This window comes from Pseudopodoces humilis, chromosome 9 (genome assembly GCF_049639895.1).
Source record: "Pseudopodoces humilis isolate 2021_Gansu_Grassland_sample_001 chromosome 9, ASM4963989v1, whole genome shotgun sequence".
In the NCBI taxonomy this organism is placed as follows: domain Eukaryota; kingdom Metazoa; phylum Chordata; class Aves; order Passeriformes; family Paridae; genus Pseudopodoces; species Pseudopodoces humilis.
In genome coordinates, this window is record NC_142208.1 from 32,297,882 (window position 1) to 32,325,683 (window position 27,802).

At 49.0% G+C, this 27,802-nt stretch overlaps 3 protein-coding genes across 3 annotated transcripts; all 3 read left to right on the top strand.

Annotated features, from left to right (window-relative positions):
• The first annotated feature begins 1,306 nt into the window (after positions 1 to 1,306).
• On the top strand, positions 1,307 to 2,498 carry HMX3 (H6 family homeobox 3). The gene is made up of 2 exons (XM_005528824.2): positions 1,307 to 1,622; positions 1,859 to 2,498. The coding sequence occupies exons 1-2, from the start codon at positions 1,307 to 1,309 to the stop codon at positions 2,464 to 2,466; spliced, it is 924 nt and encodes a 307-aa protein (XP_005528881.1). The 3' UTR covers positions 2,467 to 2,498.
• A 3,581-nt stretch (positions 2,499 to 6,079) lies between these two features.
• Positions 6,080 to 12,625, top strand: HMX2 (H6 family homeobox 2). Its single transcript, XM_005528825.2, has 3 exons — positions 6,080 to 6,148; positions 11,004 to 11,281; positions 12,078 to 12,625. Exons 2-3 carry the CDS (start codon positions 11,005 to 11,007, stop codon positions 12,623 to 12,625), a joined length of 825 nt encoding a protein of 274 aa, XP_005528882.1. The 5' UTR covers positions 6,080 to 6,148; position 11,004.
• Positions 12,626 to 13,953: 1,328 nt separating this feature from the next.
• Positions 13,954 to 25,779, top strand: BUB3 (BUB3 mitotic checkpoint protein). Its single transcript, XM_014257688.2, has 9 exons — positions 13,954 to 14,006; positions 14,171 to 14,288; positions 16,451 to 16,645; positions 17,149 to 17,218; positions 18,234 to 18,385; positions 21,067 to 21,225; positions 22,511 to 22,688; positions 23,220 to 23,436; positions 25,437 to 25,779. The coding sequence occupies exons 2-9, from the start codon at positions 14,280 to 14,282 to the stop codon at positions 25,444 to 25,446; spliced, it is 990 nt and encodes a 329-aa protein (XP_014113163.1). The 5' UTR covers positions 13,954 to 14,006; positions 14,171 to 14,279; the 3' UTR covers positions 25,447 to 25,779.
• Positions 25,780 to 27,802: the final 2,023 nt, after the last annotated feature.

Consider the following 27,802-nt stretch of genomic DNA (forward strand, 5'->3'; position numbering starts at 1 on the left):
GGAAGGGATAGAACCGGGATCAGCGGGGATGAATCTGTGAACGGGACAAGGATAGAACTGGGAACGGGGCAGGGCTGGAACCGGGAACAACGGGGATGGAACTGGGAGCGGGGCAGGGATGGAACCAGGAGTGGGGCGGGTATGGATCCCGGGAATAGCTAGGATGAATCTCGGGATCACTCCCGTTGCCGAACACGCAGAGCGTCAGGGATGGATCCTAGAAGCACCGTGCTCGGATTCCGAGAGCGGCAGGGACGGATCCCGGGAGCTCCCCGTGACCGAACCCTGGGAGCGCCCGGAGCTCGAAGCCCTGGAGCAGGGCAGGAACGAATCCCGGGAGTTCCCTGATCCCAGGAGCGGCGGGCCCGGGTCGTGCCCGTTGTCGCCCCTCCGCCGCGGGCTCGACGTGTCCCGCCGGCCCCGCTGCTGCCGGGCCGGGAACCGAGGCAGGGCCGCCCGGGTACCGTCGGGGGAAGAGCTCTCCCGCCGCCGCGCAGCCCCCGCCCCGCAGTCCGTCCGCTAAGTCGTTTCTGCCGCACGGCGGAGCGCAGCCAGAGGGTGTCCCGATGCCCGGTATCCCGGCGGGGCTCGGCCCGGCCCGCTCCCCCCCCGGCCGCCGGCGGCTTTTGTTCCCGGCGGCGCGGGGCGGGGGCGCGGGGGGCGGCGCGGCGGGGCGGGGGCGGTTTTGAGGCAGGAGCGGCGCGGCCCGTGCCATTCGCCCGCCGCCGCTCCCGCCGCGCTCCGCCGAGCCGGTCCCTTTGTGCCGCCGGCCCGGCCCCGCTCGCCGCCTAATTGGACTCTGTAAACGCCAGGAACGGGCGGGCGGTCGCCGCCTCCGGGCACGGCGGCGCGTCGGGGGAGGGGGCCGGGGCCGCGGCTGCTGCGGGCAGGGGCTGCGCGGAGCCCTCTCCTCCCGCCGCCTCCCGCCTGATCCCATTCGCCTTTGTGCGTGCCCAATCGCCGCGTGCTCCCCGCGCGGAACGGGGATGACATTTTGATTTCATCATTAGCATCCGGCGTCAGGTTGACGCAGCAGCAGCGGCGGCGGGAGGCGGCGGCGGGGGCAGGGGCGACCCCGGCTCTCCGCCCGCCCCCCGCAGCCCCCCCGTGCCCCCGGCCGCTCGGGGGCCCCCGGCCCCCCGCCCTGCCCCCCCCCCATGGGGGGGCCCCCCGCCCGCCCCCGCCCCCGCCGCGCCCCCCCGCCGCCCCGCCGCGCCTGTCCCCCGCGCCGCCGGGAGCCGCCACCTGCGCGCCGGGCGCGGGCTGCGGGGCCAGCGGCGGCCAGGAGCCGGCCGGGCAGCGGAGGATGCCGGAGACCGGGCAGGAGCCACCCAGCGCCCCTCCGCCGCCCCCCAAGGAGTCCTTCTATATCAAGAACCTGCTCAACGGCGGCCCCCCCAAGGCGCCCCCCAAGCAGCCGCGGGCGCTGTTCGCCCCCTCGGGCAAGGCGGCGGTGGACGGCGCCGGCTTCGCCCTCTCGCAGGTGGGCGACCTTGCCTTCCCCCGCTTCGAGATCCCGGCGCCGCGCTTCGCCCTGAGCGCCCACTGCCTGGAGCGCGCCCAGACCTGGTGGTACCCCTACGCCCTGACGCCGGCCGGAGCCCACCTGCCCCGCACGGAAGGTACCGCTCCCCAAAACTTCCATCGCTCCTTCCTTCCCTCCGGCCTTCCCCGGCGGGTCGGCGGCCGTGGGCACCGGGGGCGGCGGGGCGGGGGGTGAAGCCGGCGCTGGGGCGGCGCGGGGATCCGGCCGGTTCGTCCCGTTCTCCCTGCCGGGACGCGGGGCCTGGGCGGTGAAGGTGCCTTTTTGTGTCCCTCATCTCCCCTCTTCATGCCCCGCTTCGTCCTTCCCATGCAGCCGCAGAGAAATCCCTGCTGAGGGACTCGTCCCCCGCCTCGGGCACCGACCGGGACTCCCCGGAGCCGCTGCTGAAGGCGGAGGGGGAGCAGAAGGAGCTGGACTCCAAGAGCCCCGACGAGATCGTCCTGGAGGAGAGCGACTCGGAGGAGGCGAAGAAGGAGGGAGGCGCCGAGGACTGGAAGAAGCGGGAGGAGAGCCCGGAGAAAAAGCCGTGCCGCAAGAAGAAGACGCGCACGGTGTTCAGCCGCTCGCAGGTCTTCCAGCTGGAATCCACCTTCGACATGAAGCGCTACCTGAGCAGCTCGGAGCGGGCCGGCCTGGCCGCCTCGCTGCACCTGACAGAGACCCAGGTGAAGATTTGGTTCCAGAACCGCCGCAACAAGTGGAAGCGGCAGCTGGCAGCCGAGCTGGAGGCGGCCAACCTGAGCCACGCCGCGGCGCAGCGCATCGTCCGCGTCCCCATCCTCTACCACGAGAACTCGGGCGCGGAGGGGGGCGCGGGGGGCGGCGGAGCCCCCGGCACGCAGCCCCTGCTCACCTTCCCTCACCCGGTCTATTATTCGCACCCCGTGGTGACCTCCGTGCCGCTGCTGAGGCCCGTGTGAGCCCGGCCGGAGCTGCGCGGAGGGGCGCGGAGAGGCGCGCAAGTCACCCGGCCGCTTGTAAGTACTGCAGCCCCCCGTGCGACACACCCGGCCGGGACTGCGGGGACACCAGTGCGGGGCTGGGGGGACCCCTCGGAGGGTGGCGGTAGGAGGAAAGTCGCGGAAATTTAAGGGGGAGGAAAAAAATAAAAAAAACAAACAAAAAAATTATAAAGAAAGAAATAAAAAGAAAAATGTGGGGGGAGGGAAACGAAAATGAGGAAAATGAAAGCGGGGGCTTGTAGTGAACCCTGGAGCTGTCACACCTTTTGTAAACGTGGATGAAAACCGCGATGGTCTCTCTGTGGCTTTAGTTTTATTTTTGTAAAAAAAAAGAAAAAAAAAAAGAAAAAAAAAAGAAAAAAGGGGGAAAAGGGGAAAAAAAAAAAAAGGATAGTAATAAAAACAATGAATGGTCCCAGGCCTCTCCTCGAGATTTGCCAAACACTAATGGGAAGCTGAATTTCTGTTCCTTTCGGACCTCTCCTTCTGCCTCCAAATAATTGTTCAGGCTCCTGATCCTGTCGTGACTCAAACTTCATCGACCACGGCTTTTCATTTAAGCAGATCTTTGCCTCTTTGCTTGCCCACGTTTTGTACTTTTTGGTTTCTGTCATGAGACTTTCACGAGCAAGAAATACAGCCTCAAAGTGAACGGTTAAATACACTCGCACGCTTTGAGTGACCCTTATTTATTATCGTTTACTTAGACATTTTTAATTCTTGTTTATAATTCTTGTTTTCCTAGTTGTCGGGTTGTTTCGGGTTTTTTTCCTTGTAAAGTTATTTCAGTATCTGGGTGGGGAAAAAAAAAATCTGTACCCTTTTGCTTTCTTTTGTAATACTAATTATTATTATTATTATTATTAATATTATTGTACTTTTGAACTGTGCAATATTGTACGACGATTCTTAAAGCACTGCTTTTATTTGAATGGTGAGGAAAGGGTTTTTAGCATTGTAAAATTGCGTTTCTTCATGTTGTGCAAAATAAAATAAAAAAGAATTAAAAGCGAAGGAAAATGAGAAGAGAGGAGCAAGGCATGGGAATTAGCATCAGCCCGGCTTATGCGAATAAATAAAGGAGATTCGGTGAGCTGGGCGCTTTAAGTGAAGGACAATCAACTTTAGGGTAATTTTAATTTATTTGATATGATGTACAGTTTTCTTCTAAAGTCCATTGAGTATGTGGATTTTAATAGGCAGAAATCAAGTGAGGAGTGGACACCTCTAGTCTCTCTCTGTCTTAGTGTCTGCTCACCTGTTGTCTGACAATTGTTTGCTGTCTTCCCAAGGGTTTGGGTTGGTTGGTTTCTTTTCTTTGTTTGATTTTAAATTTTGTTCTCCCCTTTCAGTTGTACCCTCTGCCCTCTCGCTTTCTGTTAGGGATCGGTCCTATTTTTAAAACAGCCTATATTGTTATAAACTTAATGTTGTGGTGGAAAAAAAAATTAATAAAACCCGTTCCTTATCATTTTTAAAGTGTGGTTTTGGGCGGGGAAAATTAAAAATAAAATAAAAAAAAATATAAATAAACAACAACAACATAACATGAAAGTAATAATAAAAAATAGAAAGAGCGAAAGAAATAACCCGAGGGTTGTCTGTGAGCGCCGGGGCTGCGGGCCGGGGCTCGGAGCCGATCCCGGCGGGGCTCCCTGGAGCGGGGATCCGGAGGCTCCCTCCGCCGGGAAGGGGATGGGCAGCGGGGGGATTTTTGGCAGCCCCGGCAGCAGCGGGGTCGCGGTGCCCGAGTTCCCCCAGGGAGGGGTCGCAGCCTCCCGGGGAGCCCCCCGGGACCGCGCAGGGACAGCGGGGGGGGTCCCTTCCCCACGGGAGCGCCGCCTCCCCTCCCATCGGGCTTCCCCTGAACTTCTGGCCGCCCTTTCCTCTGCTCCCCCCCGGTGCTGCCCCTGCCTTCCCTTCGCCCCCCTCCTCCGGGGGCTGCCGCAGGCTGTCCAACCCCTCTGCCCACGGCCGGAGCCGTCACGCGTGTTAAAACCCCCGGCAGGGTTATTTGGAGATAGGATCGCTCTCCGCTTCCCGCAGATTGGCCCGAATCGACGTGTTGATAGCGCCGAGGGCAGGATTTGGGGCCAAAGAAATCAAAATAAAACTCAGCGTTGCGAAAAGATAATCCCGCGTTTTCTTTTCGTTTGGGATAAAAACCCTGGCAATGGGTCGTAAATGAAAAATAAACAGAGTTTCGGGGTCAAAATACGGTGGTGGCTGTATCGCCTACAAACAGAGCGATGCCTTTGCTGTTTGCAGTACCAACTTTGGGACAAGTCGCTCGCAACCCATTAAAAATATTGTTGTCATAGTAAATACGTCTTTCCATTTTACAGCGCGGCAGCACGATGTTATCAAACGGCAAGGAAAGAAAGCTCATTTATTTCTGGTCAGTGCTCAGAAAACGATTCTGGACCCTCCTGGCCCTTCCCCAGCACAGGAAGGAGCCCATGGACACCAGCGCGGCTGCGGCCCCGCAGCGCGGCCTTTGCGCGGCTGCGGGCAGCGGCTCCCCGTGCCCGTCCCGGGACTGCCAGGGGCGTTTCCCAGGGGACCGATGATCTTGGTAGGGTTGATGAGGCTCGGCAGGACTAGGATTATTTTTTTTTTTTTTTAATTAAGTAGAGAAAAAAAAATAAATAAGAAGAAACTAAGCAGTCAAAGCGGATGCCAGGTTTCTGCTTCCCGCTGCCCCTGCACACCGCGGGATCGACAGCAGGCAGATGCTGTGAAAGCTGGCGGTGAAGTTGGGCCTGTGAGCCCAGTTCGCTGTCCCCCAAGCCGTCCCTCTCCCGCGGCCGGAGTTTTCCCACAGCCCGGCCGGGAGGGATCGCTCGGAGCGGGGCGCTCCTTTCTGTCCGCATCGGCAACAAGCCGAGCCTGGCGCTCAGGCTTTTCTCAAGAAGTGATCCCAAACTCCATCCTATCCCTCAACGAAGCGGAACGCGAAGCGAAGGGTTCCGTTTCTCCCTTCGAGGGAGATGCCGGCGAGAGAGGGCTCCGGCAGCCCCGGCGTTCCCCGCTGTGCTGCGCCGCTCCCGGGCGGGGAGCGCCGGCCTGGAGCGGGACAGGAACGGCCCGGGCTGCCAAGGGACCCCCCACCCCCTCCTCCCTCACCTTTGGCCCCCCTTAAAGTTTCTGGAGATCCCGCATCACCCTGGGATGGAGTAAAAGCAATGGCTTTGAGTGGTGGAAAGAAAACTATCTTTACAGAAACAAAATCTGTCTGCCGGGGAGGTGGGTGCGATTCAAAGAAAGTTGCTTCGATCCTCTCGGCTGTTGGCAACTCCGCGACCACTCGTGTTTACTGCTGCGTTCCCGCTCGGCAAATCTCTGCCTTTGTTTGCAATTCGAGAGATAACGCGGTTCTTCTCGGCCACTGTTTTGAGCCGGGCTGAACAGAACTAGCTCGCCTGTTTGTGGTCGAAACACACATGTATTTCTTTTATTTGGTAGTAAATAGGGGGTTGCTGTGTATAGCAAACAGCGGGGGGAAAGATATAAACTTCCCGGCCACGAGATTTGGGGATTGAGAAGTTTTGCGTTCCAGAGGGCTGGAGCAGGGAGCGGGGGGCTCGGAGTCGTTCGGCCCCTCCAGCAGCCTCACGCTCCCGGCAACCCACTTTGGGAGGTTGGTATTTTTTTATCCTAATAATTATTGGTAATTTTTTTTTTTAGCCGAGTATTTTAAAATTTTCTGGTACAGGTCGGTGGGGTTTGTTTGGGAAATGCTGTCGGTGCAGAACGGGCGGCAGAAGTGGAGACACGCAGAGCCGCTCCGAGGGAATAATCCCGCTTTAAAACAGTGGTGGAAAACCCTGTGGGTTTGGGTTTCAGGGTTGTTGGGTTTTTTTTCCCCAAATATGCTGCAAGTGTCTCTGTAATAATCACTTTACTCTATCGACTTGGCATAGTGTGCTAACGGAATGAGAAGACCATTAAGAGCATTAACAGATTGGTACAGCATAATGCTTCAGTTCATATTGATCGTAAAACGTCTGTAAAATATTGTTTCAAATGAATCTATTGTTCCTGCGCTCTTTCGGCGGTGTTGATGACCTTGGTTTGTTCTCCCACATCCAAATTATTCTTCCGCCGCTCCCGTACGGTTGGGGACCGGCCAGCGGGACCTGCCGCCGCCGTCCCCGCGGACCTTCACCTATCCAAAAGCGTGGTTTGAGGGGTCAGAATCACCTCAAAAATAAGAAAACATTAGAAATCGTTTCTGTAGGAGGGACGGGACCTGGTGTGAGTGTGCCCTGCGTGTGGGGAGCGGCTCGCCCGAGCCTCCCTCCGCTCCGCGTTGTGCGCGGCTGCCGAGAGAAAACCTCTCCCGGGATCACCTCCCCGGGAAGCCCCAGGAGTTGCTCAGAGGAGACTTTCGAAGCTGTTTAGACGAATATCAAGTCGAAGGGGATGTAGATCCTGCGGGCAGCCCCCAGCCCACATCCCGCGGGGCCGGCTCGGCCCGGGGTGTCCTGGGGGGACCCCGAGGAGCGCAGCCCGGGGCCTTTGGTGACCCTGCCGAGCTGCTCGTGCATATTTTACCGCCCAAATCAGCCAATCCCTCTCGATCTGAGCGATGCCTCGGATTTCAAACTCCCTGGCCCCACTCCCTGCCTCGCTGGAAGGGGCCGTGGCACGGCTGTTCCCCCGTGGGGACACGCGTGTCGCCGGGCAGAGCTCGGAGCGGCCCCGGCGCTCGCTCCCGCGGCTGTGGGAAGCGGCCGCTCGACAGGAATGAAACATCCGCTTCCCTCAGGTTTGGTCACCTGGTCTCGGAGCTCTCCTAAGCTCCGATATTTTAAATAAATATAAAGAATCTCTTGCTCTCCTCAGCTCTATTCGCCTTCATGATAGAGTGGAACCATCAGATTTTCATCAAAGTTCTATTAAGTGAAACATAGGTTGCAGGGCACCCTCTGATTGAAACAGTTTAAATTTTAATTGTGTTTTTAATTTGACATATAGTTGCAGAAAGGAATGACACTACAACGCCAAGGGGCGGTCGATTTTCTTAATTTCTCCCAGAGGAATTGATGAGTCTATCAGGCCACTAGATTGGAAACACATTAAAGCTCTCTGGTTAGGTTGTTAATTGGAACTTGATGGATAGGGGGCCTTGGATAGGCTATGCTGATCCAATCTTCATGACTTTCTGTTTTCCAATAAATTACACGATTCATTTTCCAGCCACAGATTACATAAATTGTACACCTCTAGGGCTCTCTTTTTCAAATAGGGAGCCCTTTTCCCCAAAAGCCTATTGCGAGATGTCATTTGCACCAAAAAACGAGCAGCAGAGGCTCTTGAATGAAAATCGAAACATAATCAACGTTTATACTTAGAAAATTTATTGAGATCATTTTCTCTGGTATTTCCTTATTTTAAAGTTTGGACGCGCCATATATCATAATCCACACGTGTAAAGGGGACTGTGTTTAATATTTATCGAAGCTTGATTCCAAGATCAAACTTGTTTATGACTTCATCTGTCATTTCAGAGGGAACCTTCTCCCGATATTACGGCCGCTCAACAAGCCTATTTTCCGAGTGCTGCAAAAGCAGCGGAGATCAATTTTTATTAGGCTCCCTTTGAAAGCTTGCTCAGGGCCACTTTAATATCGAGCATTGTAATAATCTGGAGATCTAAACTTTAAGCGTTCGCTCTGTCTTTCAAAGTTTATCTTTGCCGTGGCGTTTGATCATCGGTGCCCCGACGGGACGGGCCGCGGGGAGGGAGAGGGGAGAGCGGCCAGCTGCGGGTTACTCCCACGAAAAACCCTTCCCGTGGCCTGCAGCCCCTGCCCTGATGAATATTTGATCAGATGATAATGAGAGCTCGGCTGGGCCGCTCCGGCCCGCCGTTCCTCCCTTCCCGACAGCGCATCCCGCAGAATCTGCTTGGCTTCCTTCCCTCCCGAGCGGAGCGGCCGCTTTCTAAGTTTGGCTTAAATAGTCATTTCAGGGAAATGTGGTGTTTTTCTGGCTGTGGCCGAGCAGAGCTCACGCTGCCCGCAGCGCTTGTTCATGCCCGCCCAGCACCCATCTCTCCGGCCAAACTTCGGAGCGTCCCCTCGGCCCGGCCGCAGCCACTCGTGCGGCTCCCAGGGGCAGGAGCCTCTCCCTGGGGAAGGGAGGGCAGTGCCAGGGGCACGCTGTGCTGGTGGCCTTCGAAGGGACGGAGCTGCCGTGGGCGGCAGCTGGAGACCAGCGGTGCCACCGCAGTGTCACGTCGGGGGCTGCCGGAGGAGCGGGGTGGCCCTTCTGTCGCCTTCCCTCCCTGCACCGGGCCCGTCCCCGAGCGGGAGCCGAGGGCTGGCAGCCCCCAGGGGCTCTCCCAGGTCGGGCAGGTCCCCTGGACGGTTCTGACTCGGAGCCCACTTGCCCCGCTCCCCGCCCCGGGAGGGCTGCGGGGTCTGGGTGCGGGGCCAGCCGGGGCGGCAGAGAGGGATGAAGGACGATTTCTTAAATTGTATTTCAGTGCGGGGTCTTTCCGGGTTAATGAGCTGACATCATGATTAAAGCTGACCATTTGTAATGTGTCGCGACCCTGTTGAAAAGCACTGAAAAGGTTAATGTGGTAAAACAGGACAGCACCTGCCCCTCAGAGGGAGAGGAGGAGCTGGAACACTTTTCCTAATCAATTAGTCCATTAATGAGTCTATCAAGTAGTTAAGTAGTTAAAGATTATGCCGCTGGTCTGGGTAACAGTCGTCATCTCGCTATACCTAATTATATTATATGTACTTTATTCAATATACCGGACATAATATGGTGACTCGGAGTTAATGAAAATGTCATTTTAAAACGTCTTGACATTTGTCTCTATTGATTTGTATATTTCCATCTCATTCTTTGCTTTCCCCTATTTGATTTTCTTCTTTTTTTTCTTTTTTTTTTTTTTTTGGAGGGGGGATTTATTTCTGGAGAGAGGGAATGACCGCACCGTGGGGGGAGGAATCAACAGCTGGAGCTCGCAGAGACCCCCGGCCCATCCCTCTCGGGCAACCCAGGGTTAAAAACCCCGTGCCACGGCCCCTGCCAAGGCCAAGGATATCGCACCTGGACACGGATGCGACCAAACCCACCAGGATTTCCGAGCTGCAGCAGCGCTTCCCACTCGCTCCCCTCCGCAGGAGCCTCACCGGCCGTAGCGGGGGCTGCAGCAGTCGGGGACGGCTGCGGGCTCGGGGACAGCCCCACCCACGGCCACGGGTGTCCGCAGGGGAGGAGGGCCCAGGGAGGGAGCTCATCCCTTTGCAGCCGCGGCAGCGGGGAAATGGAGAGGGCTACAGGGGAAGCGTGGGGCTGGGGTAGTGGGGCAACTCGGGGACCAGTCTGGCACTTTCCACAGCGGCCCCGTTACCGGGGCTCCTTCCTGAGGCTTCCCGGGGCGGGAGGAGGCACCGATCCCGCGCCGGCAGGATCCCAGCTCCCGGTCCCAGGCAGCCGTCGGGGCTCGATCTCCGCCTGGTACCTCAGGGAAAAGGGGGCTCCAGACCCCAGAACCGCGGGCCTGGGGAGGCTCTCGGGCTCCCAGCTGCCGCTCCGTCTGCTCTAAGGAAAGTGGTGGATCCTGGCGGGGTCCTTGCCCTCGGCCCCACGTTCCCTTTGGAACAGGTGGGACACAACAGCTGCCACCTGCAGGTTTTTCCTTCCGAGGGCAGGAAGAGGTTTTTCCTTTCCGAGGAAGGAAAAAGCTGCGATGGGTGTGATTTACACCCACCCCGCAAGGGAAGAGCCCCTGAGTGCTGACAAAGTTTATTTGGAAATGCAGCGGCACGTACCATCCCTCCCTGCTCCCCACGGCTTCCAGGCCCTGGGATGGAAACGCGGGAGGAATTTCGCGGGACATTTGTCACCGGCTGCAGCGCAAATCCCGGATTCTGGAAGGTTTCCCAGTGCTGCCGAGCAGGCAACACACTGTGACAGTTTTTTTTTTTCCCTCTAATGAGGAGAAGGGTAAAGATCCCCGGATATGCACAAGGTGTTTATCCCGACACCCCCCGCCCCCGGCCGGCATAAGCCATTCAGCCCACGTCGCTGTCGCCCACTCGAGGTGGAGGGCAGGAGGGATGGCGGGCGGCCAGCAGCTCTCCTCCGGGGGTGCGGGGTCAGCGTAGCCCCCGGGAACGGCGGCGACGACCCGGCGGGGATCCCCCCTCCCCGCACCTCCCCATTCCCGGACCCCGCGGGTTTCCAAACTTTCCGTGGCCGCCGCAGTCGTGATTGGCGAGGCGGAGGCCACCTCCATGCAAATGAAGCCCCGCCGCCCGCCGCCCGCAGATCAATAGGGACGCGGGGGAAGGAGCATGCATTCCGCCTGGGCCGGCGCGGGGAGAGCCGGCCGCCGCACGCCCCAAGCGCCCCCCGAAACACCCCCCTGCGAGCGCTCCCCGCAGGTTGCCGGGGCACCCCCCTCCCGTGAGCCCCGAGCCCCTCTAAAGCGACAGCTTCCCTCCTCTGCTTTCTTATGAACCCAGGATGAGCAGCAAAGAAGACCCGAGCAAGTGCTGTCCGGCGGCTGCTCCCATCTCCAGTTTCACCATCCAGTCCATCCTGGGCAGCGGCAGTTCCGAGCCCCCCCGGGAAGCCGGCGACAGAGCGCCCGCCTGGCCCGCCCGCGCCCGGACCCTCTCCCTGTCCTCGGAGGACGAGGAGCCGGAGGAGAGCTGGAAGCACCGCGGCTGCTTCTGCCCCGAGGCTCAGGGCCCCGCCGAGGCGTGCCACAAGCACCAGCCCCTCAGCTTCACCTGTCTCGGTGAGTAGCCGGAGGGATGGGACGGGGCGGACGGGCCCCGCCGGGGAGCCCCCGGTCCGGCCCCCGCCGGGAAGAGGGAGGCGGGGGCACGTCGCACCTTCTCTGCTTTCGGGGCACAGAGTATTTGCGCCGTCCGTGGGTGAAGCGGGGAGGAAAGACCTCCAGAAAAATGGGGTGGCTTTTTTTTTCTTTTTTCTTTTCCACCCCATCCGGCGAGGATTTCCCCGAGGGATGCGGTGCAATCGATAACGCTCGTTTTCTTAGATTCCGATTACGGCGCTCGGGCAGAGGAAGAACGACGTTTATTTATTTATTTATTTATTTAGTATTATTTCTGAATAAACGGTCTGTGAAATGCGATGCTGTAAAGTAAAATTTGCTGGCTCGTGTCGGATAGGAAGCCTGGTACACAGATATTTTCACTGTGGCACGCACACCCACCTGTCCATCCATCCATCCATCCATCCATCCATCCATCCATCCATCCATCCATCCATCCATCCATCCCTCCATCCATCCATCCATCCATCCATCCATCCATCCATCCATCCATCCATCCATCCATCCATCCATCCATCCATCCATCCCTCCATCCACACATCCATCCGAGGGACAGGGATACCCAGGAGAGGATGGCCTCCCCTGGCGTCGGTCGTGTGTGCCCCCGGGAGCAGAGGCGGCGGCTCCCCGCCCGGGGTCTCTCCTCCGTCCTTTTTCCCTCCGGGACGGGGGGCTCGGCCGTCGGGGGTCCCGGTGCCGGCCGCCGTGCGACCCCCGCGCTGTCGCTCTGTTGCAGGCAGCGCCAAGGGGAGCGGAGCGGCGGCGGCGGGCAGCGGGGAGCGGGGGACCTTCCTCTCGCCTCCCCAGCAGGACTGTAAGGACGAGAAGGAGAAGCCGCTGGGACCCTCCTCGCCTTCCTGCGGGGACCGACAGCGCGACGGCGGGGACCGGCAGGCCGGAGCCGCCAAGAAGAAGACGCGCACGGTGTTCAGCCGCAGCCAGGTCTATCAGCTGGAGTCCACTTTCGACATGAAGCGCTACCTGAGCAGCTCGGAGCGGGCCTGCCTGGCCTCCAGCCTGCAGCTCACCGAGACCCAGGTGAAGACCTGGTTCCAGAACCGCAGGAACAAGTGGAAACGGCAGCTCTCGGCCGAACTGGAGGCGGCCAACATGGCCCACGCCTCGGCGCAGACTCTGGTGGGGATGCCGCTGGTGTTCAGAGACAATTCCCTCCTCCGAGTGCCGGTGCCCCGGTCCATCGCCTTCCCCGCCCCTCTCTACTACCCCGGCAGCAACCTCTCGGCCTTACCGCTCTACAACCTCTACAACAAGATCGACTACTGAGCCCCGCGCCCCCCGCCCCGCGCCCGCCCCGACGGGACCCGCACCGGGAGCGGGGCCGGGGCCGCCGCGGGGGCTCCGTGCGGGGGCTCAGGCCGCCCCCACGGAGGGGACACAGCACCGAAACTGATGGGAGGGACGGGCAAACGGAGATTCCGGGGCGCCGGGGGCACCCCCGCTCTCCCCTCCTGCTATCCTGTCACTTGAAAAAAAAAAAAAGAAAAAAAGAATTAATTAAAAAAAGCGCGTTATTTCAGATCTGTAAATATTTTTAAAGAAAGTAAGAAAGAAAAAAAAAATTAAAGCGTTTTAAGCCTCTTTTGTAAATTTGCCACCTCGGTCGCGTGTCCCCGAGGGGGACCCCGGCACCGGGGGTGCCCCGCAGCCGGGACGGGAAGGGCCCGCGGGGCCCGGGATTGATGCACGGGAGAGCCAAAACGACCTGTAACGCCGAGGGTTTATTTTCCCGGAATTTTTGCTCCTTATCTCGTTTCCTGCAGGGAATCCCAGCCGGGCCTGACCGTCCGCCCGTGCCGCGGCCGGCGGGGGCTCGCTGCCCTTCTCTCGGCTGGGAGATGAAGGGTATTTCCCGAAAAGTTTCGTAAACGGGCACCTTTTTTCTTTTTTCTGTTTTTCGGAGTGTTTTAATAGAAACCGCGATGATGGGCTCTGTGCTACCGGGTTCGCACTGGGCATCCTCGACGGCTCCCCACGGGACACGGCCTCGATTGGTCACCCAAAAACGAGTAAATCCCGCGGCAAGTGGCGATTAAGCTGCGGCCACCGGCTCCGAGGTACGGCCCGTACCGAGCGCCGGGGGTGTCACAGCAACAGCAACAGCAACGAGGACAGCGGAAAACAAACCCCCGAAAAACAGAGAAATAAAATATTCGAAGGGATAAATAAGGCGTTTTTCAGTGCGGGGAAGGAGAACGCTCTCCCCACGCTCCGCAGGCGGTATTTGAGCTACAGACCCCTTGTCCCGGGGTAGCGGCAGCCGCGGTGGGGAACGCAGCCCCTCTTCGTCGCTCCGCCTTTCGGACTCTTTATTTTTTTTTTAGGGGTAATAACTCGTATTTCGGGTTTTATCTGTTTCCACTGCTAAAGCCCAGCAGCAGCCTCTCTTTCCCCGCGGCGCCAGCCCGTGCAGTTCCCTCGGGAGCATCTCCCGGGCCCCTCCGTTACCGGCCGGGATGGGACGGGGACAAGGGACCGACCCTTACGCGCCTCCACTGCCTCAGGAGCGGCGAACTACAACTCCCGGCACCCCCCGCGGCGGCGGGCTCGCGGCGCACGCCGGGGACGCAGCGTCACGCGCGTTCAAACCGGCCAATCGCGGGGGGAGGGCCGCAGTGCGCGCGCGCGGGCGGCGGCGGAGGCTGAGGTGAGGTCGGGAGCGGGATCCGGGGTTCGGGGGTTCGGGATTGGCACCGGGACCCTGGGCACGGCCTAAACCTCCCGTACCGGCCGTGCGTTCGTTCCCCGGTGCGTCCCGCCTTCCCTCCCCGGTTCCTAGGCCCTCTCCTCACTCTTTTCCTTTCCCGGCAGCGTCTTCCTCATCCCGGCGCTCTTCACAGGCACTGAGGCCTCGGGGCTACCGTAACTCCGAAAGCTTTTCCTTAGCGGCCCGTGGAGCGGCGGGAGGAGCTCGTTCAACATGAAAACGGTACTTTGAGTTTCGTGGTTTCTGAAGAAAAGTGCGGGCGGGGAGTCCCGAGGCTCTCACCGGAGCGTTCTGCTTTGTTCCAGCGACTCCGGCCAGCTGAGTGACACCTGTGCCAAGAGGAGCTGTAAAAGCACAGATTTCTTGCTCGTTCACTAAAAATTATTATTATTTTTGTCTTTTTTTTGCAAAACCGAACCCCTTAGTTAAGTCAGAATCGCCATTTCCGCAGCATGCGCTTTCTCTGAAATATTTAAAAGTTTTTTCTTGTGGTGCCCCAACATTTTACCAGGACTTTGTTGTTTGAGGTGGGCACAGCCCTGTGATTTGGCAGTTCTGGTTGTGGAACAGCTTTTTTTGTGAAAACTTGGAGCTCTGGGTCTGATTATTTTTTCTTTTATTATTTATTTATTTATTTTTTAACCATGTGTAAGAAGTAGAATATACTTAAATTCTCCTATTATGAACATTGTTCTGGATTAAAAATATCCTTCCAGGTTTCTTGTGTAAGTAGCTTTCCCTCCTGGAGTTGCTTTTGGACTGGTTAATAATTTGTACCAGGCCTCAAATACAATAACTTGTACTTCAAACCTCTTGTTTTGTTGTTTGAGTTTCCTGGCCTAAGTAGACACAGCAATAAGCTTGTCCAATTTAATTTTCCCAGTTTTTCTGAATTCTGTTAGATTTTGTGTCTCTGGATCTGCATCTGAAACTTCCTCAGCAGGTGCTGCTGAATTCCAAGTAGCTTTCCCATGGAAAGATGGGTGGCAAAACCTCAAGCCTCTCCTTTCTCAAGTGTTCCCAAAGCAGGGCTAAAAAAGGGGCTCAGAAAGAAGCTTTTCTATTATTAAAAGTTTTTTTCCCCTGTCCCTTTATGCTTAAATAACAGAAAAAGCACTTTATGTTGACGCAGTGGGTATTTTTTTGTGTTTTTGAAGGATGTATTAGAAAGCAAAGCTCCCACTCAGGAAATCTTTTCAGTGTAGGAATGTGTGTTCCTCACTTTATGACACAGCTTGGTGATTGGGTAGTTGCTGACAGGCACTGGACTGAAACCATTGTGCCCTAAATTTCCATCTTGCCCTTGGTTCATCTGCTCTTTGTCTCCTGATTTATTCTCAGAGGTGTAATCTTACCTTTGCAGTTGTACATACAAATTCTGTAAAGGTGTTACAGAAAGTCTGAGCTAATTCTGCTCTGCCCCTTTAGCAGGAGGTAAATGTGCTGTGAAGGCCTTGGGAAGCCTTTAAAAGATGCTGTGGTTGTTTTGTTGGTGGATGTGTAAGGAGCAGTTCCTTCTTTTAGAGTGCTTCTAAGGTCTAAGCTGTTTTCCAGCTGAAATTTGCAATTTATAGTTTCTGTCCTTGGAATTTTTCAACAAACTAGTCCTGGAATGGGAGTGCTGCATTTGCCTTCTGTGTCATTGCTCTTTGATTGAATTGTTGATACTTTTCCCTGGTCGCATCCCAGTTCCATGGTCACTCCACATTTCAGCCCTTCACAAATGTAACTTTCCTTTCTTTACCTGGCCTTTGGATTCTAAGATAGGGGTCAAAACAATCTTAAAGCTTTTTGTTGCACACATTTCACATCACTTGTGGGAGCCTAAAGGTCTGGAAGTTGCACAGTGCCCAAAATTATATAAAAGATGATCCTGTTGCAGTTCTTAGAAGTGTGTGACAGTCATACCAATCCAGGAGCAAATCAACCCCTTTTGGAGTTTTCAAATCCAATTCCTTTCTGCTAATACGTGTTTTTTAAAGTAACTTCTTGATGTTCACAATAACCTATAAACATTTATTTCAAAAAACACAGCCACACACTCAGCAGAGTGAGGAAAATACATTTGTAAGTAACAATATCTAAACTTGTAGATTATAATAGTGATCATAATAGTTCTGTGTTGTTTCTTTATTCACGTTGCATTTGATATTTAAAAGTTCTCTGTAGAGAAAGGCATTTATTGAGGACAGGGATTGGCATCTTGAAACTTTTTTTTTTGTTTGTTTGTGAGAAATTTGGGTGTTCTGAACCTGTTCTGTGTAAAAGCCAGTGAAATTTTCAGGTCTGCTTTGGGCTGCCTTTCAGAGGGCTCAGTCTTGTTCACTTGCTAGGCCTGTGTTGTTGTAGTCATTAAAATTGCATCTGTGCCTTATTGTCTGCAGATGACGGGATCAAACGAGTTCAAACTCAACCAAACTCCAGATGATGGGATTTCATCAGTAAAGTTTAGTCCAAACACATCTCAGTTTCTGCTCGTTTCATCCTGGGACACAACTGTTCGACTCTATGATGTTCCTGCCAACACCATGAGACTCAAATATCAGCATTCAGGAGCTGTCCTGGACTGTGCTTTTTATGTAAGTGTGGGAGGGTTTTTTAATTATTATTTTGCAGCTGTAGAGTGCCCAAGGTATGAGAAATTGTCAGTCCCTGAAATTAAAGAGGGGCCTACCTGTGCTTTTTTTACTGAATGTTTTCTCATGTGGCTGATGCTGTACTGTGGATCAAAACTCAGGTTCTCAAATGATGCCTCCCTTCTAAATCAGTTTTAGGATTACACTGCACCTAGATGGGACTTAGGTTGTCAGCCATTTAAAATCTGAAGAAATGGAAATTATTTGGTGTAGTGTCTCTCTGCCTTTTAAAAATTTAGTTTTACTTCTAAACTAAAGAAATTCATACCACTAAAGCACTTAAACATTTTGGAAAGCTGCTGTTTAAATCTGGGTCAGACTTTAAAATTTGTGTCTTAATTCCTATCCTGCCCAAACACTTGAAAGCAAGTCCTTTGTTATCAGTTTAGGATGCTGAATGCAGAGCAGCCATGGAAAAGTAATAAAGTAAATTTTATGCTTCATAGGATCCTACCCATGCCTGGAGTGGAGGGTTGGATCAGCAACTGAAAATGCATGACTTAAACACGGACCAAGGTGAGCAGATTGAATTCTAAATGCTGCCAGCAACTGACTTGAGCTTCAGATTCATGTCCTTACATGCGCTGAATATTCCTCAGGTGCTTTAGGTGGAGCATATTTAAGTATCTGGCAGAATAACCAGTGACCCTAACAAAGAGCACCTGAAAACCTGGAAGAATTTGGCATTGCCAGAAAGTTTGGTAGCTGCCTGCAGGATGCCTTGAATTTGTTTTCTGATGATAATCCTGCTCTACCAGGTTAGAGTAGGTTACAGTGGCTCAGTTACTTGGCCAGTAGCCAAGCTGAGCTAAACTGAGCACGATGTTTTTCAGAGCTTTGTGGTTTGGATGATCTTTTATGGCAGAGGATATATAAAGCTTTTGCTTTTGTCAAGCATGGCCTTGTACTACAGTTTTTTTCTAACAAAATATTGCTTGAAAGCAACAGTTCCAGTGCTTTGTTGGTGCAAAATATGTAACTGGTTTGTCTCACTTTTTTGTGCTTTCTTAGGGTGTTAAAGAGAAAAGTGAATTTCAGCCAGTCACCAGCACCAGCCAACAGCCTGGGCTTGACAAATGAGTGTGTGCAGTAATGGTACCAAAAAGCTCAAATAATTCTGCCATAGCTGACTTTCTACAAGTGTTGTAATATTTTTATTAAGATGTAGTACTAATTGCTTTCTCTTGTTGTATTATTGGTATACACAAGCTTAACTTGCTTTCTGTATTAGTGTGTTTGTCAGTGTGATACCAGTTGATGGTTTATACTTGTAAAGATCTCTCAGTGACTGCCTAAAATTCTTAAATCCTAAGCTCAAGAGCCGTAAGTTTAAATGTAACAATCCTTATCTTTGCAAAAGTTGCTTCTGAAGGCTGAACTATCCTTACAGGGACTTCTGGCACAGAAATGCACCTTTAGAATGTCAGAAAATGCTTGTGCTGCATTTGTGGGTGTTTTTTTATTCTTTATTTCACACATTCTGACTGTTTGTAGGGCCAGTAAAGTTGCAGTATATTGTGTTTTGTTACAGAAAACCTTGTGGGTGCCCATGATGCTCCTATCAGGTGTGTGGAGTATTGCCCAGAAGTGAATGTCATGGTGACTGGCAGCTGGGATCAAACAGTCAAACTCTGGGATCCCAGAACTCCCTGTAATGCAGGAACCTTCTCCCAGCCTGAAAAGGTATGTGCTACACTCCAGGTGTTAAACAATGCGTCCTGGGACTGAAACATCACACAGGACACTGCCTTGGGCTGAATTTGTGAATTATTATATTTTATACTTTTTAAACTTGTTGAAAGTATTTTAGCATTTTAAAAGATTGGTATTCAGAATGTATTGACATTTTTGGTGAGGGCTTTGAGCTTTCCTCAACATTCCTTAATTCTTTGTGCTTGTGCTGGACCACATTCTTAAAATTTAAAATAAATTTGAAGGAAAACCAAGCATCTTGGCTTAATTATAATACACACAGTTGATTTCCTTAAATGTTAAGGAAACATCTAAGGACCCTGGCAGTCCTAAGGTCTGACTGTTTTGGAATGTGCACAGCAAAATATCTCTACAGTAAACCATTTATGTTGCCTGAAATAATACTTTGGTTTTTTACTTGTGTTCAAAAAATTGAACAAAATTGCTTGCATTGTGATTTATCTATTTTGTATTAATGCCTAGTGAATTTGGATATTCTTCTAAAGCTGATAATCCTCTGTGCTAATGGGAGACTCGGAGAAATAAGATAAAATGGGATGATGTCTTCAGCTTTTTCTAATGGCCACATGATGTGTTAACTTCTCATGCTGCTTACAGTGGTGTCATTGAAAGAATTAACAGGAATTCCTGTTTTTTTTCAGGCTGTCTTGCTGGATAATTTTACATACAAATATTTTTTTTTTTTCCTTTACCTTTTAAAAATTTCATTTAGCACTGTGACATCCTATTGTCAAGTCCTAATTATGAGCCATCATTACCTTCCCTTTGCCCCTGAATAGCTCTTACTTTTGTTCCAGCAGAGCTGGATCTACTTCTGGCGAGACCTTTGTGCAGAATAAAGTAATTGCATTATTTCTAGTTTTGATTTATAGATGTATGTAGCATGTAAAGAACTGTGATAAATTGCTGACAGAATATCATATAATGGACAGCCACAGTGAATCAAGCTGCTTATTGGTTCAGCAAGGTTCATTATGTCATTTTTTTAATGCTGCCTTTGATGAATGTGTACACCTACTCCACTGCATGACAACGGTTTCATTTGATTTATGGCTGTGTGGTGGAGAAAGAACACTCACTGTACAGGTGTGACATCAGTTTGTGAAGAAGATTTAAGATATTTAATGTCCTTTATGCCTTTGTTTCCCTGTATGTACACAAACACGTTTTATATAGAGTTTATGAATATTTCTGGACCAATTTTTACATCAATAACAAAGAACTGTCTTGTCAAAAGGTGTAACTACTATCAGCTCAAAGTTTTGTTACCCTTTTTAGGAATAATTTGGATTATCAGAAATTTTGGGCAACTCCTCTGTGACTATTTAAGACTTTTCCCATCTTAAAATCTCAGTCTTAAGAGTTCATTAATCACATTTTAGAGAAGAAGGCATTCTGCGTGGATGAGAGTTGGTTAAAGGAAGCTTTTTTATTTATGTGTATTCATGCACACCTGCCTTCTTAGCTCTTTATTAGAAATTAACTCTATGGAAACGTATTTGTAGCAAATGAAGAGTTGTTGTGTCTGATGTTTCAGTGCAGTCTTTGCAGAACCAAGCAGCTTTGTTGGGCTTCATCAGAGAACCAGAAAGTGAAACCAAATGAAATTGTCCAAGCACATGCCAAAAGTAAACTGATTTCCTCTGCCAGGATACCAGCTCTCTTACACTTTTAATTCCTGATCTGAGGAATACCCAAGGTCTGTTTCCTGTGTGTTTGGCTGCATTTGATCACTGGAAAAAGCTCATTCTCATCATTTGCTCTTGTTAGCAGCTCTGTGGCAGCTGTAGGTAGCTGGATTCCATCTGCTTATGTATCAACAACTTGGAATTCATTCCATAGCACATTTTTTTTTGACTAAACCTCTTTCCTTTTTCCTGTTCTTTTTTTTTCTTTTTTAATGTATTACCAGATGAACTGCATCCCAGGCAATAGTTGGAAACAACAATTCATGCACTAAATATTTTCATGTGATATTTGATAAGCCAAAATTTCCCACTGAGACAAGTTTTGGGGTAGAGTTAAAATTCCAAACCATTATCTTTTTTTTTTTTTTTTTAATATGTCAAGCATATTGCTTTCTTCAAATTCACTTAGTTTTAATAAAGTACACAAAGTAATGTGATTTTTTTTTTTAATGATCTCTTGGCAATTTATTTTGTTTTATTAATATGAAGCTCAACTCAAAATACTCTGTTTATAATGAAAAATACTTGGTTACCAGGTGGAGGAAAACAGAGAAGAAAATGTGTGGTGTGGTTTTGTAGAACTAAACTGCAGGATCATGAACTGACAGTGGGAATGCAAAACCAAGCAGAGATTAATTCCAGTGTGCATCACTTCCCCTCCTGTTCCTTTCTATGGGTTTTTCTTTTGCCATTGATTTCAGTAAATTTAATGCTTGGAACAGTTTTTGAGCTTTTGAATGTTGCACCAGGGTGTTCTCACTAACCAGCTGCACATTCCTGCTGCTTATCCCAAATTTGGGTTCTAAATGAAAGCTGAATGGAATTCTGTTGCTGAGCATTCCCTGGGAGATGTCACCAGTTGTGTTAGTGCTCGTTGCTGACACCTTATTCTGTACAAAGAGCAGGGGGGTTTTCAGGCTAATATCAGTGTTAAATACTGTAAGTATATTTTTTTTTTGGAAGGTCTACACCCTCTCTGTGTCTGGGGACAGACTGATTGTGGGGACAGCAGGTCGGAGGGTGCTGGTGTGGGATTTGAGGAACATGGGATACGTTCAGCAGCGAAGGGAATCGAGCCTGAAATACCAGACCCGCTGCATCAGAGCATTCCCCAACAAGCAGGTATGGGAGCAATGACAGCAGTCACATTTCTGCTGAGTATTCTTTGGGAAAATGAGGGTTTATTTTCAAGTTTATTTTTCAGTGAGGGTGTGTTTTGTAATCAAACTTTGGGAGGGGGGAGGCTTCCTGTGGTACATTAATTCTTTTCAGTGCAACTTAGCGATGTTTGCCACTGACTTAGCATGTTATGTTGTCGTTTTGTTCCTCAAGATTTATCTCCTTTTTAAAAATAACCTATTTAATGAATCACAATGCTGACATGTAATTAAAAAACATCCCCTCCCCAGGTGCAGTAGAAGAGAGAAAGCCAGAATTGGTGGTTCCTAAGCATCTTCTATGCATTGTAACTCGGGGTTCTTGAACAGTCTGTGAACAGGGGCAGGATTAAAACTGCATGAATGTCATTTATATATTTCTTTTTTTTTTGTCTCTGAGTCTGTGTCATGCACTGCAGAACCCTGGGCCCATTATCCAGGGGGAATTGTACAATTCAGGTGCTGTTCTGTGCAAGTTAACGTGGTGTGTCTGTGGTATTTCTTTTTCAAGGAAAGCAAGAAGATTGGCTTTCTCTGCCAAACTAATTTGTAAGGGAATTTTCCCCTGTACAGAGTGATAGTGCAGGAATTGCAAGACCTAGTTACTTGTTCTTGAACTGGCATGAATGCTTTGTCCATTTTCAGTTCTAGTTATAGTAAAACAAGCTGATCTTCCAGATTGTATTGTATGATGGATTTTAAAGAGCCTTGTTATAGCTAGATATCATTGCAATCCTGTTTCTGAAAAGATCTATTATGGACTTAACTCAAAAGTGATAATAAAAGCATCTCAGGTTGCTCCTAGTCAGGACTGTAATTAACTGGATAAGTGAACATAACTTGTAATCAAGTTTCACTGTAAATACTATTTCAGTTTGAGTGTTTAGTTGTTAGTTTAAAGCTCTGAACTAATTTTAATGAAATGTAATTCTGAAACTAAATAGTCCTGTGAGTATCTCTCGTATTTCAGATATTTAGGCCTTTGGGGGTAGGTGAGCAAATGCAAGGGGTTCTTACCTCTTGAAATTTTTTTCCCCAAAGACAAGTTTGTGTTTGGACCTGCAGAAGTAATTACAAGTCTCATTGTCAGCTTAAAACTATAATGCAATAAGACTCTCTCTTAGAAAGTTTTTTCCTGCCTTACTACTTTCTTAGAATTTAGAAGACTATGAAATAAAATTGCAGTCTTTTCTCCAGTTGTAAACTTCTAAAACATGTAGCTTCATTTTTTTTTTTTTTCTTCTTGTTAGGGTTATGTTCTAAGTTCTATTGAAGGTCGTGTAGCTGTGGAATATTTGGATCCAAGCCCAGAAATCCAGAAGAAGAAATACGCATTCAAATGTCACCGTTTGAAGGAGAATAACATTGAGCAGATTTATCCAGTTAATGCCATTTCTTTCCATAATGTCCACAACACGTTTGCTACAGGTAAATACTCAATTCTTTATAACACTTGCATCAGTTCCTTTAGTTTTCATGTAAACAGATCAGCCTTTGCTTCATATGCCCTGAATTTTTAAGCATTGAAATTGTATTCATGCCATAAGCAGGGTTTTAAAATTATTTGGTGTAGTGAGAGTTCTTAAGTCTTAATATTTTTTCCCCCAAACACAAGCTTATGTTTGGACCTGCAGATGTAATCACAAGTCTCACTGTCAGCTTAAAATTATGATGCAATGAGAATCTCTCTTACAAAGCTTTTTTCTGCCTTACTACTTAGAATTTAGAGGGCTATGAGATAAAATTGTATTGCAGTCTTTTCTCCAGTTAACTGCTTTAACAGGGAGTTTGGGAAATGCTCATTGTGCTCTTTACTGAATGAATCAACCCTGTGTTTTTCCTGACAAAGTAATTATGACTAGTTTTCTTTTTTTCCTGTGCTGCATCTCTTCAGTTTTATTTTTTCCCTCAATTATAACTTACAAACGTGTTTTTTTTTTTTTAAACCCTGACTTGCAGGCGGCTCCGATGGCTTTGTGAATATCTGGGATCCCTTTAACAAGAAGAGGCTGTGCCAGTTCCATCGGTATCCCACCAGCATCGCCTCCCTGGCCTTCAGCAACGACGGAACCACCCTGGCCATAGCTTCTTCCTACATGTACGAAATGGATGACATCGAGCACCCCGAGGATGGCATCTACATCCGCCAAGTGACAGATGCAGAAACAAAGCCCAAGTGAGTGTCTGCTTCACCTGCAGTTGAGGCTCTCTGAGCCTCCACCCCAAGATTTATTAATTTTCCTAAATTCATGAATAGCATTATTGATGGCAGGAGATAGTGCAGCTTGACAGTAGGGCTGGGGTTGATGTTATCTCCTCCGCCCAAGCTTTCAATATCCGTAGGTTGATAGACGGCTGATGGATAAAATTGTGCCTGGTTGTTCAGTGGGAGAAGAATGTCAAACTCTTATCCTCTTTCAATAGGTGCTATTATATGAAGCTGTAGAGTTATTGCAAGCTCATTGCTTCAGGAATTGAGTGAAGAATTCAAGAATAATTTATTGGAGTAAATGTTACCGTGTTTGGATATTTAAAACTTGGAATGAATGCAATCTGTCACACTGAGTATGCACCCAGCTGTCAGAGTGAGCAGTGAATTTAGATTCTGCTCTAGGAGGGCTGTGTAAAATCAGGGAAAAGCTCTCTCAGTTCCTGGGTGTTGGAGTTTGCTGCAGTCCTTTGATAACACACTTTTCTGTCGTTGTTGCTGTCAAAACGAGTCAAACTGATTGATGGAGGTAAAAATTCCTGTTCAGCTCACTTTGGCATGAATGTAACATAGAAAAATTGTCATCCCAGTGCAGAATTGTGCTGCCCTTAATGATGGAGGCACAGGAGTAGTTTGCTTTATTTTCAAATTCCTGTGCTTTGTCACTGCTAGTTTTTTTCTCTTCTAGTACTCAATCTGTCTTACACCTTATCGGGTTGTCTCCATTATTAAAAGTGGCCGTGAAAACAGATACATAAATGATCAAATTTCTTGAGTTTAAAACCTCAAGACCTTTCCCTCCATTTCCTTAAGTGACTCATCTGTTGCTTTGGAGCAGCTGTTTTATACCTATGAAGATGAGATATTTATTATTGTATAACTTCCACATCTCTCACTTGGAGATATTTGTTGTAAAATAATTTTTATACTCCTAGAAAAATAAAGCCAGAACTGTTTTAGTATTTATTTCTGGGAGTTCCTCAAGTGGAAAAAATCCAGATATGATAATTATCTTGTTAGAAAATAAATCAGGTTGTACTTGTTACATACATTTATGAGTTTAGTTGTGTTTTTCAAAGTTGATAAAAGAATTCTTGCTGTTGTTGGTTTCCTAATATTAACAACTGCTTTCAAGGTTTATTTTATTCATAGCTAGTTAGAGTTGCTAATTCTGTAGATGCTTCGTTCTGCTGTACAAGGAGGTTAATCTACAATTAAACAATATTTCCTCTTGGCCCTCCATTATTTTCTGAAACAGATGGTTCATCATTTCCTGGGCTGTTAAACACAGCAAGGTTAAGGTTAGACTCTTGGGAATCAGCTAGTTTGGAATCTCATTAGGCTGTAGAAGGAAAACTAATAAGAATACTCCTTAATATCATTTTGTGACTGTAAACAATTATTTATTAGCAAACAATTGATCCCAGAAGGGCAAATTGTTTGAGTCAGTAATGAGCTGAGAAAAGACAGAGCATATCTGTGTATTTGGAAAATAATTGTAACGTAATTGCAATGCATTTAGACAGGCATCTTTTTGGACCTGTTTCTATCTTTAAATGAATTTCTGAAAACATTAACGAGGTTTATATGCTTTTCTGACATTTACAAGTTGCTTGTGCCAACCTTAGGGCACTAAGAATGATGGGTATATTTTAGTGGTTCAGTAGTGTGAGTCATCTCTGGTTTATTCTAAAAATAAGTTACTTAGGACAGAAGACTAATGGCAGTTTCATAGTGATCTTTTTTGCATGTTAATTTGAGTCTCAGTGTTTCTGCACAATGCATTCTTAGTGCAACAAGATGGTGCCATATTACAGAAAGATCACTTTTTTCATCATTAACCTCTTCCATTCTGTATCTTGGTACAAGTGAAAGCTGGCTTTCTACTTTCCTAGGATGTTGAATGTTCTACCTGATTATGATTGCTCTGAATATTCTTCCTAAACTAGAGTTTATTTAAATTGCAGGTCCACTTAGACTACTGGTGCTACTCCTTGTCTACACGAGATGCACATCTGCTCCTAACAAAGCTCCACTTAAACAAGCAAAGTGAGAAGAACAATCTTTGTACTCCTGTTGTTTTTAATTAAGAAGTGTTTGTTTGTGTATTGTAGTTTGTCTAAATCTGTCATTCTTTGACTGCTTATAATGTTAGTGAAACTATTTTCTTTATCTGCTGTCTGGAACTGAACTAGTTCAGTGCTGTAGATAACCTTCTAAAAATTTAGACATTTTGTAGTATCTGTTTATGAAAACTCCTACTGCTTTCTTATTTGTTCAATAAATATCTATAGATTTTTTGAAAACAAATATTTTGTGTAGCAGCCTTTACTGTTTGTGAAACAAATGTTGAGACCAGACCCTTAAATTGCAGGAGCTCTTGAGTTCTAAATCTTCCTGATGGAAAAATTTCTGAATCCTTAATCTTTTTCCAGCGAGATGAACCGGGAAATAAAAAGAAATTTTTTCTATTGAGTATTACCACTTAAAGCTGTCTCACTCATCTCTGTTTGCAGAGCAGACTCAAGACTGCTTTCCTGGTCACTTGTGTCTGGTGTTACTTCTTAAATATCCATTTTACAATGAATAGTAAGGAGAGGCAGAAAAGCTGAGGCCTGAGGAAGGTGACTGAGGTGTGGGTGTTTTGGATTGGAGATTGGATTCATTCTTTGCTTCCAACTTCTATCAGTGCCTGTGTAGCCAGTGGGAGCACTTTATTACCTGTAGGAAAACAAACTTGCTGACAACAGGAATGGTACCAGATCATTGCAGAGAAGGTGGTGATGGAGAGGAAACAGCTCTGTGTGTGCACAGATCTGACAAACTTGAGCAGTTACCAGATAGGCATGGTAAATGAGTTATGTATGGAATATTTTGTACTTTGTCATGAGCTAGATGTGGATTCTTTGGTAATAGAAATTGGTTTTGATAGGTTTGGGAAAAATGAACATCATCCTGAGTTAAATACGAATGCCCTCACCACAGTGTCATCCAGCTTCTGTAGTTGTGCACCACCCCTGTTCCTTGCAGTTTTAATTGGATTTTTTGCAGTGGGGGTTACATGGCTGGTGTTGGGCAGAAGTTGAATTTTTGATGTCACCTTAGGAAGACATAACTCTTTGGTGTTCAGGTGTTTTGTTTTTTTTAGAATTTTAGCTTTGCTAAAGAGGGCTGATTGGAGCCCAGTCACGGGAGCTAAAGGTTTTTGTCAGTGACTAGCAAAGCAATAATAAGCTTATGGAAAAAAGAAGTGAGGATGTTTTAAAATTAAAAAAAAAAAAAAAAGTGTGAAGACAGAATTAGGCTGGGACTAAGGAAAAGGTGGTTTAGTGATGATGTGGAGAAAGGAATATGTGAAATGGAGAGAGGATAACGTGGAGAGTTACAGGCTTGGAGCTGTGGGGAGCAAAGTGGAGTAAGAGAGAGCAAAGGGCAAAACACACAGAATTAGTGGAATTCCAAATACTTTGGTTGACAAAAGAAACCATAATAGAGCTAGGAAATTATGCCACCTGTGCAGCTTTCCAGTGATAAGTATTCAGGGGAAAAACCTGTTAATGTGCTGAGATCTGCATGTTCCAGTGGGCAAAGGTAGCCCAGTATATGGATGAGGGAATGGATTTGGCTTGCTTAAAACCCACAGGAGGATTGCTTATGGTGAGTTGGTGGTTTATGTAAATGCTTGAAACAAAAATAGTGAGACAACCAGTGGGGAAGATGAAGGTTGGTTGGTCAGGGCTGTAGCTGTATCCATGTGTTGGGTAGAAATATCACAATGTTCAGTTGAAATACAGATATTTCTTTTACAAGATTAATCTCCCTTTTATTAGCACTCTCCTCAAAATGCAGGTCAAGGCAGAGGTTCATAAGCTGGAGGAATCATGAAGCAAGCCTTTTCTGACTTCTGTAACAAGCAGCTGAACAAAGGATGTGCTGACTCTTGATAGAGGAATTGAGAGCTAAAAAAGCTCCTTAAGTCACTGCTTTTTGGCTGGTGTTGAGGGCCGTGGAGAAAACATGGAGCCACAGCCATCACTGTAATAGAGTCATCAATCACCACTGACTGCTGGCAGCAGTGAATATCCAGGGTTGTCTCTCACAAGAGCCTCATAACACTGTGGTATTAGAAGCCAAGTGGCATCTGTGCCCTGAATGTCACAAAAGCAAGCTGGTAAGTACTTCTTTCTGTTGGCCAGTCCTTCAGGATAATCAGTGTGTGCTTACTACGTGCAGGTCTGGAGCTCTGCTGCATCTCAGGTAGGATGTTTAGTGCTGGTGCTGCTGCATTTATAATAAATATTAAAAAAAGGTCTTCTTTAGGCGGGTGTTTTCC